The 20964-nt window shown below is 46.9% G+C and overlaps 1 protein-coding gene across 8 annotated transcripts in view; it reads right to left on the bottom strand.

Moving 5' to 3' along the window:
* Positions 1-2006: 2006 nt before the first annotated feature.
* TSPYL2 (TSPY like 2) overlaps positions 2007-20964 on the bottom strand; it is a 36593-nt gene continuing 17635 nt past the window's right edge. For 2 of the 8 annotated variants that reach the window (XM_071213182.1, XM_012521939.4), the window contains 8 exons: positions 14133-14259; positions 8136-8969; positions 6704-6781; positions 6474-6585; positions 6241-6386; positions 6014-6111; positions 4926-5734; positions 2007-2694 (listed from right to left, as the gene is read on the bottom strand). In XM_071213182.1, coding sequence (XP_071069283.1) covers positions 2564-2694; positions 4926-5734; positions 6014-6111; positions 6241-6386; positions 6474-6585; positions 6704-6781; positions 8136-8969; positions 14133-14162 — 2238 coding nt within the window. In that variant the 5' untranslated portion in view covers positions 14163-14259 and the 3' untranslated portion in view covers positions 2007-2563. Of the gene's footprint in view, positions 2695-4035; positions 4144-4925; positions 5735-6013; positions 6112-6240; positions 6387-6473; positions 6586-6703; positions 6782-8135; positions 9191-9322; positions 9370-9494; positions 9688-14132; positions 14260-20964 lie in introns of those variants that run through there. The other 6 variants (XM_071213184.1, XM_071213185.1, XM_071213183.1 and 3 more) reach the window with 6 other exon arrangements.

Genomic DNA, 20964 nt, shown 5'->3' with positions numbered 1-20964 from the left:
GTCATCTGCCCCCCACCTTTCTGGGCCTCAGTCTCCTCCACCCACTTCCAACAGTGTGATTCAAGGTCAGAACCAGAAGAATCAAGGCCTCTGTCCTCTCCCCAAAGCATTTTAAGAAATAATGGCAAGTGATGTCCAAGCTCTGGTATTCCAACCATTTCACAGAGGAGGCCTAGAGAGTGGAGGGACCTTGCCAAAGGTCCCGCAGCAACCTGACAGTCATCCTTGCGATTCTTCTCGAACCATCTCTCATATCTAAATCCTATCAATTCCAACCTCTTAAAACCTCTCATATAATAGACAAAAATCTCATGCAGAAGAACTCCAATTGATTTATGTGCTACTTTTTCCTCAAGGAGGTGAGCATAACTCTCTACTCCCTAAAGCATGGTCTTTGCTTAGTGACTTCCTTCCAAAGAGTAGAGTATGGAAAGGGGGGGAAAGGAGTAACTTTACAGTGAGGAAACCTGCCAAACTACCTCAGCCAGGTTATCAAAGTCAATATGAACAATAAGTCATGTTGATTGTATGTATCCTTGATATGGGATGAATGGCAATTTACTTCTGAGGTCTTCCCTCCCAAAAATCCATAACCCTAGTCTAATAATGGGGAAAACATTAGACAAATCCTAATTGAGGGCCATTCTCCAAAATACTTGACCAGTGCTTCTCAAAACACTGATGAATCCAGGTCATCAAAGACAAGGAAAATATGAGAAACTGTCAAAGCCAAGAGAAAGCTAAGGTGACATAATGACTAAATGTAATATGGTATCCTAGATGGGATCCTGGAAGAGAAAAAGGACATTAAGTAAAAACTAAGGAAATCTGAATAAAGTATGGACTTAAGTTTATAATAACCTATCAATATTGGTTCATTGATTGTGACAAGTGTACTATACTAAATTGTTCATAATAGGGGAAAATGGGTGTGTGGTATAAGGAAACTCTCTGTACTACCCTCGCAATAAATCTGTAAATCCAAACTGTTCCAAAATGAAATTTTATTTTAAAAACTTCTCATATCCGCCCGTACCATGCCTACCCTCACCTGAGATGGAGCATCAACTTGCTCACGTCTCATCCTTCCTCCAATCCGTTCTCCTAGTACCCACCAGAGGGCATTCCCCAAAACGCAAATCTGACGATTTTGGAAGACTTACAGCAAAATAAGGGCATTGAATGGAAAGTTCGGTAGGTGTGTTGTAAAACTGATGCTGGATGTCTGCATAAACGTTATTATGACCCAGAAAGAAGCTGTGAGATATTTCTGGTGTTCGTTGAAATAAAATTACTGTATTCAAAAATTAAAACTCAACCTTTCCAAGGTCTTCAAGATAAAACCTGTCTTTTCGACGCCCAGCTGCCCCTCACCCCCATCGCATAGCTGAATAGTAATTTCCCCTTGCTTTTCCCTTATCTCTATGCCTTCGTGCATACGAGCCTCCTTGGCTAGAGCCATCTTTTCCTGCCTCTTTTCCAAGACCAGCTCCAGGAAATGCAACCTCTCCCTAATACGAGAAAGCGCTTTTGCATGGTTGTGTTGTGATGTTTGGGCCAATATCAGTTTTGTGTTTTTTTTACTACATGCGAAAGAGAAAAATGGACTCTTCCGTCTCCCCCACGCCCAGTTTACGGTAGATCTGAGAAATGGATTGACGCACGATTACCAAAAAGATGAATCACTGTAAGATCTAGGGCGCAGAACGTCTCTGTGCGCCTGCGCGAGAAAATAGAGCGCTGAAAGCTCCTTGCTACTTGGCGGACGGGACTACTTGGGATGGGAGGGGCTTCTTCAGCATGGTCCTGCTATTGGTCAAGGAGGTCCGCATTGGTCAGTTGCAACACCTCTGCGGCTGGGCGGAGCTTACTCCAGGTCAGCCAATCCCTCTGCAACTACCATCTTGCTGGCTATTGCGTAGTGGGGCTTCTACAGGAGACCCTGTGCGAAGGGAGAACGGACGCTGGGTACCAGACATCCGGTGGGACAAAACATGAAGCAGCCCTTTTAATTTGCTCAGAACTTTATTAGGATTACCAGGGTTCACAAGGAACGACGCGGGGCTTCTGGGGGGAAGTGTGCGGGGATACGAATATGGCGAAGCAGCCTTGCATAGACACCGAGGCAGGTTGGTGGGGAAAGGAGAGGGACGGCGGAAGAAAATGAGGCCTGGGAAGATAAGGAGGCAACAGAGGCCCTCAAGTCCACTACGCAGCTGTGTTGAAAGGCAAAGAGGCCCTCCCCGTTCATGATCAGGGTGTCCACTCCATACACACACTGGGGCGGGGGGGCACTGGGGCCAACACATCACAATAAATACGTTTAGCAGTACCCAGAAGCTTGTGGGGGAGGAGGGATGAAAGGGGAAGTCCCCTTTATCCTACCCCCAAAATTAAGAACTCTGCAATTACTGAACCATAAAAATAAACTTTAAACCCGTGTAGGAAGCCATCACCCTCCCAGAAGTGCAATGTGGGGCTGCACAGCCCTAGCTGAGGGGATGGGCAAATGGGGAAGGGAATGGGGGGTTTAGAGAGGCGCTCCCCCTCAAAAGTAAGGCGTTTATCCTGTCTTCCCCCGCTTTCCCAGGCTGATCCAAACATTTTGGGCCTGAAGCACCGCCTCCATGTCGGAGTCTTCCTCATTATCATCTCCCGCCTCGTCATTGCTGTCCTCACCTTCTTGCTCGCTGCCTGCAGGGAAAAAGACAAGGTAGGGGAAATGAAGGAAAGAGGTTAAATGGTTTTGGGGGGCCACTTGCCAACTACCTCTAGGTGGAACAAGCAGCCAAGACTGTGTGTGAACTCAAGCAAGCCCACAGAAGGGGAGTGCAAGGGAAGCAGGAAGGCAGGGTGGGTTCCCTACCTCTGACTTGTGAAAACTGTTATATCTTTGGAAGTAGCTTTTTCTCCCTGTGAATGCTTCAATGTGTGTGCCCTCTTCCTGTACTTCGACTTCAGTTGAATAAGCCTCCTATTCCTAGGGAGTTCCCTCATTCCTTTTCCCCAGTCTTATCTAAACAGGCTCCAGTCTGTCTTCTGCAGCCCAGTTCCCCAACCCCACTCCCAACCTAGTGCTGGGCAGACAGCTCTGCTTCCCCTTTCAGAATGAAATGCCATCAAGTGGGTTGTGGAAGAGGACCTACAACTCCCTCAGTTTCCCTATCCTATCCCAAAGCGTGTCTAGATTGATTAACTACTCACTGCTTCAATGCATCCTTCCTCTGTGCTCTGCCCCTTCCCTCAATGGAAGCTGAGGGAAGCTGTGACCTTGAGGCCACAAACCCCAGGAATGGTTGTTTTCCTGCCTCTTCCCCCTCCTCCTGGGGCCCACCTCCTCATCTGCCTACACCAGGCTAAAACATCTCCCTTGCCTGACCCCTTACAATCCCCTTCTCAGTCTAGTTTTTACTTCATCACTTTACACCCTGTTCCCCACTCTACCCTGGCTTCTGCCCCACTGATCAATTGAAACTACTCTTACCAAGGTCACAAATGATCTATGCAACCCCAGACCCAATGGACACATCCCAGTTCTTATTTTACTGGATCTTATCAGCAGCACTGGACACTGCTAACAATCCTCTCCTTCCTGGAATGTTTGTGACCTGGTTCTCCTCCTACATCTACCTTCTCAGAGCCTCAATTTCCTCTTGTGTAAAATGGGGATAACAATAGCACCTACCTCACAAAGTTGCTGTTGAGGATTAAATGAATTAAAACAAGTAAAGCCTTCATAATAGTGCCTGACACGTTATAAGCACTTTATTAATGCTAATTGGACCCAACTTCTGACCAGCTGTTAAGTGTTAGTGGCCCCTGGACTACAATTCTACTCTGACTTGTTATTCCCTTTTTTAAGTCTTTAAGTCTCTACCTCTTTCCCAGATATATAACCAGATTCCTCTGGGCCATCTCCATCTAGATGTCCAACGCAGCCTTCAAACTTCCTGTTCCTCCCTCCACCCCACCAATCCCATAAACATACCATTCTCCAGCCCAGGGAAATGGCACCTTCTTTCACCAGAAACAAACCTGGAAGTTATCTTAAATTCTGCCTTCTCCCTCAAACTCCCATATGTGACTCTTCCTTGGCATTTCCCAAAGTGCATTCTCTGGTGAACAGCGAACAATGGCTTGCTTCTGCAGTCAAAGAAATTTAGGAAATGCTGGGTTCCACAGAGTTTAATAGGCTTCTTACAGCAGGACTTCTCAGAGCCTTGTAAGCCTTTAACGTATGACTCTACAAGGGGATATTATTATATGCAGTATATCCCCAACATATTAGATCACTGAACTCCTCTTTGTGAGAAGCAGCTTTCATAATTAGTGAAGGGTTCTCAGAACACAATTTGGGAAACCCTGGCCAACATACCATGCATTTTTACCCTTCCAGTCCTTGCTCACATGATCCCTTCCTCTGAGAATGCTCTATTATAATGCTCTTTAGTATTAATGCAGCTTCTGACTCAAATGTCATCCCCTTCCTCTAGTTCTCCCCTTGCCCACTCTTGAGGTAGAATTAGCTGCTCCCTCCTCTGGTCTCTCAGAGCACTCCTCCCTGCCCCAATAAAACAAGCCTGGGAATTCCCAGAAGACCAGTGCTGGGTACAAACTGTGAATCGCAATGCGTTAGCTAGTTTCTCTTTGTCCTTTTTATTTTTCCACCCATCGTCTCCTATCTCTCTGTCCTCTCTTCATTTGTCTTTTGCTCAATTGCAACCTGTCACCCATCACCTCGAACTGTAATGTTTCTTTGGTTTTGTTACATTTGTAAATTAAATGTTCCCTGAGTTTTGTGTGAAAAGCTACACAGAATGCTTTTTGTTCCTCCACAAAATATTGCGTTCATTCTTGATACCATGTGCCCCTGGACAGCCTTTCTCTGAGAGAAGAGGAAGGGAGGCAAAGGGGGTCTAGCTCACCTTCATTGCCCTTGTTGTCTTCCTCTTCCACTGACTCATCTTCTGAGATGCCCTCTACCTCGTCCTCATCATCCTGGTTGTTGCTGTTATCATCCTGATCATTGTCAGTGTCTTCAATGTCATTCTCATAGTTCTCAATGTCTCTGTAATCATCATCGCTGCCCTCGTTGTCACCTTCATTGCCATCATCATCGCTACCTTCATTGTCACCTTCACTGCCATCATTATCTTCATCTTCACTGCCCTCATAATCTCCTTCATTGTCACTGTCACTGCTGCCCTGGTTGTTGCCATTGCTGCCCTGGTTGCTACCTTCACGGTTCTCACTGTCACCACTGGGGTTCTCATTGTTGTCATTATCATTTTTGTTGTTGTTGTCAGGGTTCTCATTGTTGTCATCAGGGTCCTCATCATTGTCATCAATGTTCTTGTTACTGTCTTCAGGGTTCTCACTGTTGTCATCAGGGTTCTCGTTATCGTTGGGAGTCCCGCTGTCATTAGCACTTTCATTGTTGTCAGTGGTCTCATCATCAGCACTCTCGTTGTTATCAGTGGTCTCACTGTCATCAGGGCTCTCATTGTGGTCAGGGCTCTCACTGTCACAGAGACTCTCACTGATATCAGTTATCTCATTGCCAGTGGTCTCGAAGTAGTCCATGGTCTCCATGAAGTCAGAGATCTTGATGTCACGAATGGTCTCATTACTGGTGTTCTCATCACTATCTGAAGTCTCGCTGATGCTGCCTTCCACCGCTTGATAGTCATCAGAGTCTTCCACGATCACCACCTCACATTTGTCCTTGGTTTTACTGTGGGGGAGCTTGGGGTTGAGTATGGGGTTGGGGGGTACACCCAGGGCAGACACTGAAAAGTGGTTAAATAATAAGGAAGGCAGTAGGCTATAAAGGCTCCAGGGACAGGACTGAGAGTCACATTTCTGGGCATCATTCCCCCACTTGTAAAATCTACTGCACTAGATTACCCTCAAAGGTCCCTTTTGGCTGTATAAACCCTGTGTGACACTATCATATCTTTGCTCCACCCCTAACAAACCACCTCTCAGTCACCAATTCCCCGCCCCCCATCACCTTTCCTTCTCTTCTTGCTTTTTTCTGTTTGTTCTGTAGCCCTCTTCTCCCATCATGTAGTAGCGCAGAGGGTTAACCCACAAGTCATTCTTGATAATCTGTTGAAAGAGAGGGGAAAAGCGAGAACAGAGCCCCAACTACAGGCCCTTAAACCCTACTCCCAATTCCCCAGGCACCCAGGGGCAAGCTAACAAGACCTTTTCTGGTGATACCAAGAGGGGCCCCACCTCAGCAATCTTGTCAGCTTCTGGGATGCTGTGATTTGAGAACCAACTGAAGAAACTGTGGCTGGTGTCCTGATCCTTGTGCCTGTGGGCCTGGGGTTCCTGGCCACGGTGCCAGCGGATTGGGGTGGAGTGAGACACCAGCTGGCCTGGAAGGAGAGGAAGCTATGGAGAAAGGACTGGACGAGGAAAGATGGGGGAGGGTACCCACAGACTTGCCCAGGACCATCTCTTACCAGAGCAGTTGCGCTGAAACTCCTTGACAATTACCATGTTTGTGAAGTAGGGGTTTGTCTGGAAGTACAGTTTCATTTTGTAGCCCATGGAGATATGTCTGAGATCCTGCACCTGCTCAGGGTAGGTAATGGTGGAATCTGCCCCTGCTACACCATAGCCCCTTCCACCCTCCCCACCCCCAGGACCAGATTCCTTGCCTGGTCCCACTATCAATTGTCTTTGGCCTGACCTGCAGATTGGTCAAGTAGCGGAAAATATCTTCATCACGTTGGTTGATCAAGATTGAAACTCTGGGGTGGTTGAGGAACTGATGAGGGGAGCAGTTTAGGTCAAGGATTGACTATTCAGTGAGAGAAGGGGGGAAGGAAAAACAGGGCAAAGCAGAAGAGAGACTGGAACAGGACAATTCTGTGTTCATGTCGTGTGTGAAGTAAATGGGTTACAGAACATGATCCTTACTTTTACTCCTATACTATGAGGTGAGAGCTTGCATTTATGCAATGTTTGTCTGTGTTAGATGGTTTGACCACGATTTCTACAACTGCTGTGTCTGTGTGCTGAGGGCTTGTGTTCCTGAGACACTTGTGTCCAAGTGATGCTATATCTGGTTGCAGAGGGCCTGTGGTCACGATGATGTATGTCTGGGTGGAAAGGGCCTGTACCTGGATGATGCAGTATCTGGTTGTTATAGGCCCATGTCCATGTGATCCTGTGTCTGGGGGCTGAGGAACTATATTTTTGTGAGCCTGCTTGTATGCTGGAGGCCTATATCATGTGATATCATGTATCTGGGTGCTAAGGGTCCCAGAAGGTGTTGTGGGTCTAGGTGCTGAGGGCTTTGATCATGTGGTGCTTTGTATCAGTATGTCAAGGGCTTGTATCCATGTGAAGCTGTCAGAATGTAAACCCATGTGTTCATAACATGTTGTATATATCTTTGTGTGTCCCCCACCCCCAGAGAAGAGCTCAGCAAGCACCAGTAGTAAATGGGATTCCTACCATCCTTTTTTCCATTTAACTCCTTGATTTCCACACCCAGGTATCCCCTCTCCTGTCCTCCAGGAGCTCCAGCCCCTCTCTAGCCCCCTTCCCATTAGAATGGGAGGCAGTAATCCAACCAGGATTGGGATCTCCCTAGGTCTAAGCAGAGATGTAAGCTTGCAGAGCCATGTGTGACTTAGGTACCCTCTCTGGGCCAGTTTCTCTGCTATATGTTCCTTGCTTCCCTCTTCACCCTCTCTGGGTTCATTCATCTGCTGTGTATTTTTTCTCTCTCATCTCTGAGTCAGTTTATCTTTATTCCCCCCTTTCCCCATTTCTGGCATAATTTTTCTGCCGTGTACCCCTCTATAACCACCCCTCCCCCCTTTTACTATCTGTGATCCATATTTTATGCTATACCCTTTCTCCTCCCCCCTTTTCCATTTGTGTTTCACTTTTTATGCCCTGTCCCTGCTCCCCTCTTCATTATCTCTAGTCCAGCTTCTGTTTTGCCCCCCCCCCCCTTCCATCCCTCTTCCACCAAATGCAGTCATTCTTCTGATAGGGAGTTTAGCCCCATCCTTGGCCCTCCCCCGTACACTTTCACCCTATTTGTCCCTCCTCCATCCCCTCCTTTTTATCATAGGCTCCTGGCCCATGAGTTTTGATGACAAGGATACTGCTTTGACCCAGAAGCCTGGGATATGCTGAATGATGAGGTCTCTGCGCTCCAAAAAGGGTCTTCGCATCTGGATGAACTTGCGCTTGAGACGGAGGAAGGCCTTGCCTGCCTTGATGTTCACTGCCTCCAGGTCCAGCTGAATGTTCTCCAGTGCTTGTAGGATGTACTCCATCCTCTTGGCATTCCTCTCTTTGCTTGGCTTCTTCCTCTTCCTCTGCCTCCTCTTCCTCCTCCTCTTCTTCTCCTTCTCACTTTCCTTTTCATCCTCATCCTCTTCTTCCACTACGATGACAGCCTCCTCCTTCCTCTTTGGACCAGCTAACCTCTGGGACCCCAGCCCCCCTGTGCTACAGGTTTCTAGGGCCTGTTCCCCAGCAAGGCTGCTGGGCTCCATAACCTGAAAATCAATTTCCAGGCTTCCTCCAGAAGCCTCGAAAGTAGAGAGTGTTTCCAGACTCCCTGTGGGAGGGGGCGCCCCCCCGTACCCTGATTCCATCGCAGGTTCCCAGCCGGGACCCCCAGCACCCAGGGTGAAGTACGCGCGTATCCCCCCCTCCTCCAGAATGACATAGGGTGGCGGGGGGGGCAGAGTGGGGCCCAATCCCACCCCTCTCATGTCAGCCAGCACCTGTGCCGCCTCGGTTTCCTCCCGGAGCCTCGGGCGCTGCAGGGGTGGAGGCAGGGGCAAACGCAAGAGCTGCTGCGGTGGGTCATGTTGAAGGGGTTCGGGGATGCTTAGGCGGCGGGTCTTGGTCGGAGGCTCCTCGTCCGGGCGGTCCATGCTGACGGCACTCGCCCCTTTGCTCTCGATCCGGCCACCGCTGCGAGTCACCTGAAGTGGAGCGGCCGGCCTCACGCGACCAGTACCCCACCCCCAGCGCCCCGCTCTGGCGTTCTCTCTTACAGCGAGGGCCCTACTCCCTCCGCGCCAATCGCCAAGGTCCCGCCCTCTGCCTGACGCAATGGGCCGGCTTTGCCTGGCCATTGGCTTCTGACCGCCGTAGCGGCGTTCGTGCTCCCTCGACCCCAGCCAGCTCTCACGCAATCTGCTTGCCAACACTGCACATCACCCTTTCCCATTGGCTTCCCCAGGACCCGCCAATCATCGGGTTGACTGCCCCCGCGACGAGAAGGAAACTGACAGCGATTGGCTGCACGGAAAAGTCAGGGGAAGAAGCCCCTCACCCTCACTCTGCCAACGTTTTTTTCCAATGGGAAAAGTACCGGTGGATCTGAAGACAAAAACAAAAACAAACAAAAAACAAACAGGCATTGAGCAGGATATGCTCAAATAAAATAGGGAGGGCTTCGTTATCGTTTTTCCGCCACCACCCCCCCATCCCCAGCAACTACGCACCTCTTAAATCTGCCCCTTGGCTAAATCAAAGCAAATCTTTGGCTCTTGGGGCGAACTCTGGTATTCTGATATAGCCCCTTGGGTCTCAGGTTGCCTTAACAGAGCCTGGAATTTAGAAACCCAGGGCCATCGGTTTGAGGCCAGGTTTTGACGTGGCGTTTTTCATTTCTGCAAAATGGCTCTAGAAATAATCACAAACGAACGTAACTTCCTGTGCGTCATTAAACTGATCGTGATTCACCTCATCTGTAAGATTTTCTAGGACTTTTTATCTTTTCATCTACAAAATATTTATTCTCCTTTCCATCCTTTCCTCTCCCTTTCCCAATGTATGCAGTGTTTTAAATTGTAGTTTAGAGAGTTTGTGGACAGACATGGATGCTCTTTTGTGAGACATAGTGGTGGAGTTCTGGCTTTGATTTGGGATTCACAGCATGGCTAAGCCACTCACTTTGTAACCCTAACCAAATCACTACCATCTCTGAGATTCTGTTTTTCCTTCTTTAAATTAGGTGTCCCTACAGAGAGACTGCCCATTGCAGCCTTGTTGTGGCAGAGAATTGGAGATAACCCTAGGGATTCATTACCAGGGGAATGGATAAGAAAACTGTGAAATATATGCATAATATGGACCACTAGAATGAATTAGATCTACATAAGCGATATGGCTGGATCTCTCAAAAACAGAATGTTGAGTGAAAAACGAAACAGAACAAGATTTATAGTACAATACTGTTTATGTAAATTAAAACACACAATACTGTATATTTTTCACAGATACACATATATGTAAAACACATGAATGGTGGATTGGAAGGACATACGGATTGGAAGGACATATGTTAAATACACAAGAGTGGGTGCTATGTGTGTGGGGAATGGGATCAGGGATGGGCGATGAAGAGGAAAAACAAAACAAAATGAAGAATAAAGGGGCCTTACACAGACCAATGATGATAGAGTGTGCCAAGAACTGAGGGCATCTCCTCTCAATTCTGTGCACCTGAGAGAATAACTAAATAAATAGTGAATTAATTGAGTGCCCAGGGAGCAGGCTGGCTGGGTAGACTCCCAGACTTGGGTGTTTTCCCCTGTGACATTCGTCCTTCTGAATTAAATCAGTTTACCAAAGTCCCAGCTATATACAGTGAACCTTTAGGAAGGGCTTGTGTCCCAGACTAAGTAGTCTTTCCAGAAGCCATTACTTTATGGGGATCATTTCCTAACCCCCTTCAGTTCCCTCCAAGTTTGACCTCCAATTCGCAGTCCTCATTTTCCATGAGGGTCCAGTTTCAGGAACACCTTTATTGGAGTTTTAGAGAGGAGACTGAGGCAGGGTTTGAGAGTGGTACCTGGCGGCTCCAGACTTTGTGAAGAGATGGGGTTCTCAAGCATTCTGCCCCTTATGCTCAGAGCCTGGGCCAAAGGAGGAAGATCTTATGAGACAGGAGTCTACCTTCTTGCTATGTACACACGTACAGTTTTCAAGTTCCATCTCTCCAACCACTTAACCTCCTACTGCAGGCACATATTCTAGTTTCTCTCCTCTCACCTAGTTGCATGTGTGTGTATGCACATGCCAGTATATGTCTCCACATATAGGTATTTGCTCACATGTGTGCATCAGGCAAGTTTTCCTCAAGAATACCCCCCAACACAAAGTCACATAGACACAACTGTCTCACTCATGCACACTTCCCTATATGTAGTCACACAGGACATACAGATGCACAGATACAGACACACACACACACACTCAGGAAGAGAAAACATCCAATATAGCATTGTTCATTTCAGTTTTTCCATTTACAAAATCCAATGGTGAATCCAGGCAGTTAGAAAAAAGAAATGGAGGAAAACCCTCCTGAATGTACCCTAACCACCCCCCACCCCCATGGACCCCAACCCCATCCCTTGGGAAAGGCACCCCCATCATTATCACTGAGAGAACAGGCACCTCCCCACCCCCAGCCTCTCAGTCATTCTGGCCTGCCTTCCCAGGGCCACTCTGTAGCCAGGCTCCTTAATGTCTCTCCTGCCTAGAGTGCCCTCCCCACTCCTTTTAGGTCAAGGCTTCCCCAGAAGTGGGGCTGTCTTGGGTTAGTGAGGGAGCTTAGGACAGGGGCTTCTATAGGAAAGGGAAAGGGGGGTGGCCCTGGAAATGAGAGGGGGCAGAAAGTCTGGGTAAAACTAGGCAAGGATGTGTCGGCTTGACTCACACTTCCACAAGAACTGACCTTGAAACAAGCCCTGCATGAACTCTGCCCTGGCAGGGAGGCTGGGTAACTCTCACCTGGGGAACCTGTCCACAGCCTGCTTCCCTTTGGGTATAGGTAAGGGTGGAGGGAGGAAGCGGGGAAAGGGCTGTTGGGAGGTGGGAGGTTCAGGGCAAGGGCTACCAAGGAGGGGCTTGATGGCCCTGAGGCTTGAGAGGGACAAAAAGAGGTCAGATAGGGGTGGACACAAGGCCACAATGCCTTGGAGTTTGTACCTCTATGAGCTACCAAGGCCCAAAAGGAGTTTTATCTTTAGAAGAGTTGCGTGAATCCAGGAGACAATTGTGGAGTTTAATTCAGCTGTGATCCCAAGCTTTGGGATCCCATTATGCTGGAGAATTCAGCTCTCTCCCTACACTTCTCTGGGGGGACTGCTCCTGCCCATATGGCACCCGCATCAGCCCTAGTGGGGCTGGAGTGGATTTCCATCTTCAAAAAGAAGAGTTGAGGGTCAGGGATCCAGGAGACAGCATGAGAGTATGCGGCCAAGCTTGGGTCTCTTCATCTCTAGGAGTTCAGCTTACATCCTACTCTTCATCTAGCCTGGGCCCATCTCTGAGGACCCTTCTCCCTCCCTTCCTGGCTTCTAAAACAGATGTTCACGCTACACTTGGGAGGTCTGAACATGGAGGGGAGGGAGAAGAGACTGGGCTTGGGACCAGGGTTGACCTAAAACAACAGTGCACACAATATAGCAATTAAACATCTCTGCTCTCTGGAGACCTAGTACCTCCTTTGGTCCCTCTTGCCAGCAGCCCTGGATCAATTTCTCCTTAAAGCATCCAGGCCTTGCTAAAGGACTTGGAGGGGGTACATGGGAGTAGAGGGAGCAATGAGAGCTCTGGAAGTCTATTTTACAGGATAAATTTCCCCCTGCTGGACAATGTCAGAAGGAGAGACATTAAAGCAAGAAAGCCTGTCTCCTCAGCTGTTAGTAGAAAAACCCGCATTTTCAGTTTTGTTTTCTTTTTCTGAATTGCCACTTCTTAGAGATAGAGAGAAAGAGGGAGAGAGAGAAACACTGTAGAAGTGGAGATGGAGGCAGCAGAGACAGGTCCCACAAAACTAGAAACACCTGTTTCATAGCCCCTCCACCCAGGCCCCAACTCTGGGGAGGTGTTGGCAAAGGTGCATGGATTAGGGTGGTTTCAGGGGCCAGGGCTGGAGTTCAGAAAAGAAGGCTCCTTTATGGGGCCCCACTCCTCCCTTGCTGTTGGCTCCATAATGGTAGTCATGACTTTCTCCCTGCCTGTCTGCCTACCAGCCTGCTTCACATGACACAGTAGGGTTCTCTGGGAGCCGGGGCACCTCCTGTACCCCAGCATGGGGTGTGAGTCCTCAGGCACTTCTTGAGGTCCTTGTTGAGCAGGAAGCAGACAATTGGGTTGACAGCAGCCTGGGCGAAGCTCATCCAAACAGCAGTGGCCAGGTAGCGGTGGGGCACAGCGCAGGCTTTCACAAACACTCGCCAGTAGCAGGCCACAATGTAGGGGGACCAGAGGAGCAGGAAGAGCAGTGTGATTGCGTAGAACATACGGCCCAACTGCTTTTCACCCTTGACCTCGTCCATGCCCAGCAGCCGCCGGCTGGCTGCATGCCCATTCTGCCGGATACCCAGCAGAGTTGGTGGCATGGGCCCACGGCCAAAGCCAGCGATCCAGTTGGCAGCAGCCTGGCCGGTGGCCCCAGGGCCATGGAATGTCCAGTTTTGGCTGATGGCTGGCACCATCTGCACTGGCTTCATCTTGCGGTGACGGTACTCGAAGAGAAGCAGCTTGCCATAGACAGCATGTGTGGCTGCCATGAGCACAGCCAACATAAGCATGAAGCCCAGCGTGTCATTGGCCTTGAAGTAGCGGTGCTCAAAGATGCATTGGTCCTCCTCACGGATAAATTTGTAGGTGCCCACGTCGAAGACGGGTGGGAAGGCCATGGCCACAGACAGGGTCCAGGCCATGCAGATGACAGCTGCGCATGTCCAGAGTGTCATGCGCTTGGCGTAGAAGCGGTGGTGGGCGATGGCCATGTAGCGGGTGACGCTGATGCAGAACAGCATGAAGGCTGCGTGGAAGCAAAAGAGCACGGCCATAAAGGCCACGATCTTGCAGCTTAGCGTGCTGAAGGTCCATGAGGAGCCGTGGCGCACAGAAGCCAGCACAAAGGGGAAGCAGACGGCAGAGCGTATGCCATCGGCCAGGCACAGGTCCAGCAGAAAGTAGTAAGGAGCCTTGTGCAGGGCACGCTCCTTGAGCACCAGCAGGGACAGGACAGCATTGCCTGCCAGGCTCACGCACATGATCAGTCCCAGCAGCACCAGCTTCACATAAGCCGATGCTGACGGTGGGGACATTGCGCCGCTCACCTCCTCAGGCTCTCCAGTCGTGTTGGCCATACTGAGGGGAAGGGGCTGCTCCTAACCCTACCAGGTCAACCAGTCTGGTAGTCCATGGCCCCTGGGGGACTCCATCAGCTGTCTTGCTGGGCTGCACCTGCAAATGGGGTTAATGGGGGAGACACAGACAGAGAGAGACCGAGATGAAGGCAGGAGAGAGACACAGAAAGAAAACCACAGAGAAATAGAGTGTGAGAATGAAAGAGAATAAAAAGGTAGAAAAATGATGACAAAGATCATACATAGAAATTGAGACAGAAGTGGACAGGATGAGAAAGAGTGAGGAAAGATAGAGACCAAACCAGAGAGACAAGGTAAAGAGAGACAGGGAAGAAGAGGGAAGGGGAGAGGGAGGGAAAGAGAAAGAGAAGGAAACACAAGAGAAAGAGATAGTGAAAAACAGATGGAAAGGAAAGGTGAGGGAGAAACAGAAAGGGCAGTGTTAGTGTGTCTTTGTGACCTCCCCACATACTCCCTGGCTGGTGTTAGGTCCTGCCCTTAGCCCATTCCTGCTCCCAACCCCTCTTTGCTGGGTTAGAGTGCTTCAACTCTCTGGATGTCCTTGGTTACCTGTTTTCTCTACTGGTAGGTCTGTGAGGTGGGGATGTTGGTGCAGCTCTTCTCCCCTTTGCAAAGCCCTAATATTGTGTTCTTCAAACACTTAACTGCCACTCATAGTAAGAAATAAATTTTACATAAGGACCCAGTCCCCCCCACACACACCTGAAACAAAAGTTTCACAAAACAGTACTGACTCTATGTGTAATTTAGTCCATTATTTTCTAATCTATTTCATTAAAAAATGCTGGTAGCTGGAACAAACAGCAAGATGGTGGTGTAGTAAGGAGCTCCTAGAGTCAGCTTCTGCTACAGGGCAGTTAGTTAACATCCAGGGCTATCTGAAGCATCTGTTTGGGGACTCCAGGAGACCAGAAGAGCATACTGCAACATTTTTGAAGGAATGGAAGGAGGAGACTGCTTATCTGCAGAGAAGATTCATAAATAGAGCACTCCATGCCATGGAAGCCACTGGAGGCACAAGCCACATATGGAGATATTCCATGGCTGGAATTGGAAGCTACACTTCCCAAAAATTGGAGAGGAAGAGATGGTTGGGCACCAACCTCAGCTAATGATTAGTAAATTTGGCGGGCTAAAGTATAATCCTAAGAACAGCTAAAGTTTGAACTTGTCCAAGTCAGAAAGAGGTCAGTAGCTGCCATTTTGAGTCCGCCCCCAGCATGAGGGGAAGCCAGGCTGACCAAAAATCAATCACAGTGATGGTAAAGACTGGTTTCCTTTACCCAGATTAGCCTGCAGCCCTAGCCTAGGCTTCAGCACCAACTCGGGAGGAAGCTGGCAGGCCCAGCACCAGTCTATCCAGGTAATTGCAGGTACCTTTGGCTGGCACAGACTAGGTAATCAGATGTCTACCAGGGCAACTGCGATCATCTTGGACCCGCACTGCATAGATTGCTGCCCACACCTGCCCCAGGCAGGGAAGAAAGGGGCATGAAGCTTCATCAGTCTTTCTGGGCATCTACAGTCTAGGCCTGCATGACTTGGATTAATCCCACACAGCTGTGACTCTGTGCCTACCCTGGCAAAGGAGAAAGTTGGAAGAAGCTTCATCAGTCCCTGGGGCAATGAGGGCAGCTTAAGCATCCACAGCTTATAGCACCAACTGTATCCTTGGCTCCTACTGCACTACCAGCAAGGGAGAAAGGGCAGGAATCACTAAACTAAAGAGAAAAACTGCACCTAGAGTAAATACTCTAGTAAGCCAGATGCCAAGAAACCAACAAAAAATTACAATCCACACCGAGAAACAGGAAGATATGGCCCAGTTAAAGGAACAAGATAAGCCTCCAGATAACATAAAGGAATTGAGACAACTAATCATAGATGTTCAAATCTCCTTAATAAATTCAATGAGATGGCTAAAGAGATTAAGGATATTAAGAAGACATTAGATGAGCACAAAGAAGAATTTGAAAGCATACATAGGAAAATAGCAGATCTTATGGGAATGAAAGGCACAATAAATGAAATTAAAAATACATTGGAATCATAATAGCAGATTTGAGGAGGCAGAAGAAAGGATTGGTGAGCTTGAAGAAATGGCATCTGAAAGTGAACATACAAAAGAACAGTTGAAGAAAAAATGGAAAAAATTGCACAAGGTCTCAGGGAACTAAATGACAGCAAGAGATGTGCAAACATATATGTCATGGGTGTCCCAGAAGGAGAAGAGAAGGGAAAAGGGGTAGATGGAATATTTGAAGAAATAATGGTAGAAAATTTCCCAACCCTATTGAAGGACATAGATATCTGTGTCCAAGAAGCACAACATACTCCCATCTGAAAGAATCTGAATAGACCAACTCTGAGACACATACTAATCAGAATGTCAAATGCCAAAAACAAAGAGAATTCTGAGACCAGCAAGAGGAAAGCAAATCATAACATATAAGGTATACCCAATAAGATTAAGTGCTGATTTTTCACCAGAAACCATGGAGGCAAAAAGACAGTGGTATGATATATTTAATATACTACAAGAGAAAAACTCTCAGCCAAGAATCTTATATCCTGTCTTTTGGAAATGAGGGCGAGTTTAGAATATTCACAGATAAACAGAAACTGAGAGAATTCTAAGCAAGAGACCAGAATTTCAGCAAATACTAAAGGGTGTGCTAGAGCCTGAAAAGCAAAGACAGGAGAGAGAGGCCTGGAAGAGAGTCTAGAAACGAAGATTATATCAATAAAAGTAAAAGTGTCAAAAAAGTGGTAAAAATAAAATATGACTGTCAAAATCCAAATATTCAGGAATAAACTTAACCAACAATGTAAAGCACTTGCACTCAGAAAACAACTCAATGTTAAAAGAAATTTAAAAAGGCCTAAATAACTGGAAGAACATTCCAAGCTCATGGTTTGAAAGACTAAATATCATTAAGATGTCAATTCTACTCAAATTGATATACAGATTCAATGCAACCCTGATAAAAATTCCACCAGCATTTTAAAAATAAATTGAAAACACAATTATCAAATTTATTTGGAAGGGTAAAGGGTCCCGAATAGCCAGAGATATCTTAAAAAGGAAAAGCGAAGTTGGAGGACTCTAATCTCCAGACTTTAAATCATAGTACCTAGCTACAGTGGTAAAAACAACATGGTACTGGCATAAAAACAGACATATAGACCAATGGAACCAAATGAATGGTTCAGAAACAGACCCAAATATGTATGGTCAAGTGATTTTTTAAAAAAAGATGTCTTTATTTATTTATTTATTTATTTATTTATTTCTCTCCCCACCCCCCCACCCCGGTTGTCTGTTCTCTGTGTCTATTTGCTGTGTCTTCTTTGTCTGCTTCTGTTGCTGTCAGCAGCACGGGAATCTGTGTTTCTTTTTGCTGCGTCATCTTGTTGTGTCATCTCTCCCTGCATACATCATCTTATTGTGTCATCTCTCTGTGTGGGCGGCACCATTCTTAGGTAGGCTGCACTTTCTTTCATGCTGGTTGGCTCTCCTTACGGGGCGCGCTCCTTGCACGTGGGGCTCCCCTATGCAGGGGACACCCCTGCGTGGCAGGGCACTCCTTGCACATATCAGCATTGCACATGGGCCAGCTCCACACGGGTCAAGGAGGCCCAGGGTTTGAACCACGGACCTCCCATGTGGTAGATGGACATCCTAACCACTGGGCCAAGTCCGCTTCCCGAGGTCAAGTGATTTTTGACTAGCCTGTCAAGCCCATGCAGCTCGGTAGAACAGTCCCTTCAACAAATGGTGCTGAAAGAACTGGATCTTCATAGCCAAAAGAAGGAAAGAGGACACCTATCTTACACCTTATCCAAAAATTAATCAAAATGGATCAAAAACCTAAATATAAAAGCAAGAACATAAAGCTTCTAGAAGAAAATGTAGGAAAATATCTTCAAGATCTGGTGGTAGGTGGTGGATTCTTAAAGGAGATAGGAGGACTGAGATGGATTACTGATGTTTAATGGATGTAGAAGTTTTAATTAGGTTTACTGTAAAAGTGTGGAAATGTATAGAGTGGATGGTAACATACAATGTGTAACAGCTAGTTTCTAAATGGGGATGTGGCTGAAAATGATAGTCTAGGTATGTAAATGCCAGTTGACAGAATGCTAGAGAATAATCTAGGAACTGAATAGCACAGTAAACCTAGAGGTGGATGAGAATTGTGGTTGATGGGCACAGATGCAAGAGTGTCCTTTGTTAGCTAGAGCAAATGTACATCACTACTGCAGGGTGTCAGGAATGTGGAGAAGAATGGGAAAAATACAACTGGAGTGACCTATGGACTCTGGTTAGCAGTAATAAATGTAATATGCTTGCATCTATGCCAAAGCTGTACTGTGTTGCTAATGGGGCAGTGTGGAAAATGTGTGCCAAATGTACTCTATGGATGTGGTAATGATCCGATGATATTATCTTATAATCTGTAACAAATGTTCCACCACAGTGTGGTGTGTTGATGGAGGGGTGTTGTTTGGGAATTCTGCACCTGTGCATGATTGTTTTGCAAGTTTACAACTTCTGTCATAAAAATATATTTTAAAAATAACAATAGGGTATGCTGGGGGGGGTAAATACACAAAAGTAAGATAAGAAGTATAATTAGTAGTAAGATTTTGACAATATTCTTTAATAATTTGTAACAAATGTCTCACGACAATGCAAGGTGTTGGTGGAGGGTTGATATATGGGACTCCTGTATGATGTTACGCATGTTTGCTTTTTAAGTTCACAACTTTTCCTATACACTTATTATTTATGTATGTTCATATATAAATGATATAAAGATAATAATAGGGTGGGTTGGAGGAAAATTCTTTGGTTAGTAGTAATATTTTGGCAATTCTCTTTAATCATTAGTTTAAAAGATTTAACAACAATGCAAGGTATTGGCAATAGGGTGAGGTATGAAAGTCCTGTATGATGTTATGTATATTTGTTTTGTAAGTTCACAACTATTACTATACACTTATTCTCTATGTATGGTTATGTATGAGTGATATACTTCAATAAATTTTAAAAAGTAAAATTAAAGGAAAAAAAGCTGGTAGCCACTCACTAATTGGATTTCTTTACTCATGATCAGGAATGTGCTTAGCATGCTCTAGGAATAGCTGGAAGGCCAGCGAGGCTGGAATGGAGTGATTGAGGGAGACAGTGGTAGGATGTGAGGTCAGAAAGTCAGTGGTAGGAGGTAAGGTCTATTCAGGGGCTAGAACATATAGTGCCTTTTGGGCCATGGTGAGGGACTTTGGCTTTTACTTTGAGATGGGAGGTATGTGTGAATATAAAGATGTAGGCCTGCTTTTGTGTATTCATTCATTTATTAAACATATTTCCTGAGCATCCACTCTGTGCCAGGCACTGTTCTAGGCACTGGGGATACAGCTATCAGCCAGATGGACAAGGTCTCTGCTCTTGGAGAGCTAATATTCTAGATAATAAAGAACATATATAGGTAAAGTATAGTATGTCAGATGATGATAAGTTCCTAAGAATAAAAATAAAACAGGGAAGAGGAATAGAAAGTGCTACGGGTGAGGGAGGTATTGCAATTTTAGGTGGGGTGGACAGGGAAAGCTTCATGGAGGAGGTGTCATTTGAGCAAAGACCTGAAAGAGATGAGGGAGTGAGCCATGTGGATATCAGGGGGAAGATAAGTCCATGCAGAGGGAACAGTCAGAGTAAAGGCCCTGAGGAGGGACTACACCTGGCACATTTGAGGAAGAGTGAGACAATCGTGGGTCGAAAAGAATGAGAGATGGGGAGTGTTGAAGTGAGGTCAGAAAGATGATGAGGCCAGATCATGTGGGCCACGGTGAGAACTTCGACTTTAATTCTGGGTGAGACAGGAGTCATGTAAGGGTCTTGAGCAGAGGAGACATGATATGATTTACGATTTAACAGGATCTAGTTTGCTGCTTGTGAGAACAGACCGCGTGGGACACAGGTGGAAGTAGGGAGACTATTTAGGAGACTCCTGCAGTAATACGGGTGAGAGAAAATAACACTTCTATGCCCCTTCCCCTGCTTTATTTTTCTTCATAGGATTTATCCCTTCTAACACACTATATAATTTACTTTTAGAATTTGGTTTATTGCCTGCCTTACCCTATTAAAATGAAAGCTCACTCTCATCTAGAAGAGCAGTACATGGCACATGGTAGGTTCTCAGTAAAACTATGTCAAATTATTTGATTGAGGGACTAAATGGACTGGTGGGTCAGAGAGGGCAACCTGGAGGCATCCAGGTGTGATTTGTTTGAAAGACAGGTGTGAGGTGTGCGTCTGGCTCAAGGAAGAAATAGAAGAGCTCCTGGTGTGTGAGGGCTGGAGACAGGAGGTGAGGATGTGATAACAGAGGGATGGCAGCAAGGCAAGTTGGGCAGAAACTGGAGAGGCTAAGAATGACCATTGGGTCTGGGGATCGGATGGAGGTTGGGAGAAGCTGACTTTGAGTAGGTATCTTTCTAACTCCCCTCTGCACTGCTTCCCAGTTCAATCCAACCTGGCCTGCCACAACCACCTGGGACTGGGTTTTGTGATGGCACCCCAAAGTCTCAGAGCCTGTACTAGCAGGCCGTAAGAGTGTGTTAGGGCAGGGGCAGGGGAGAAGTGGGGTTGGTGGGCCTCTTTTCAGTTCCCCAAGGCCTGATAGCCCCCAAAGAACTCTTGACCAGCCAATGAGTAAATGTGCACACACATAAAAACACATGTGTTAGTCTTGAGGAGACAGAGGAAAAGTGA

The sequence above is a fragment of the Dasypus novemcinctus genome, chromosome X, assembly GCF_030445035.2.
Source record: "Dasypus novemcinctus isolate mDasNov1 chromosome X, mDasNov1.1.hap2, whole genome shotgun sequence".
NCBI classification, from domain to species: Eukaryota; Metazoa; Chordata; class Mammalia; order Cingulata; family Dasypodidae; genus Dasypus; species Dasypus novemcinctus.
This window is presented reverse-complemented; position numbering and strand designations above follow the sequence as displayed.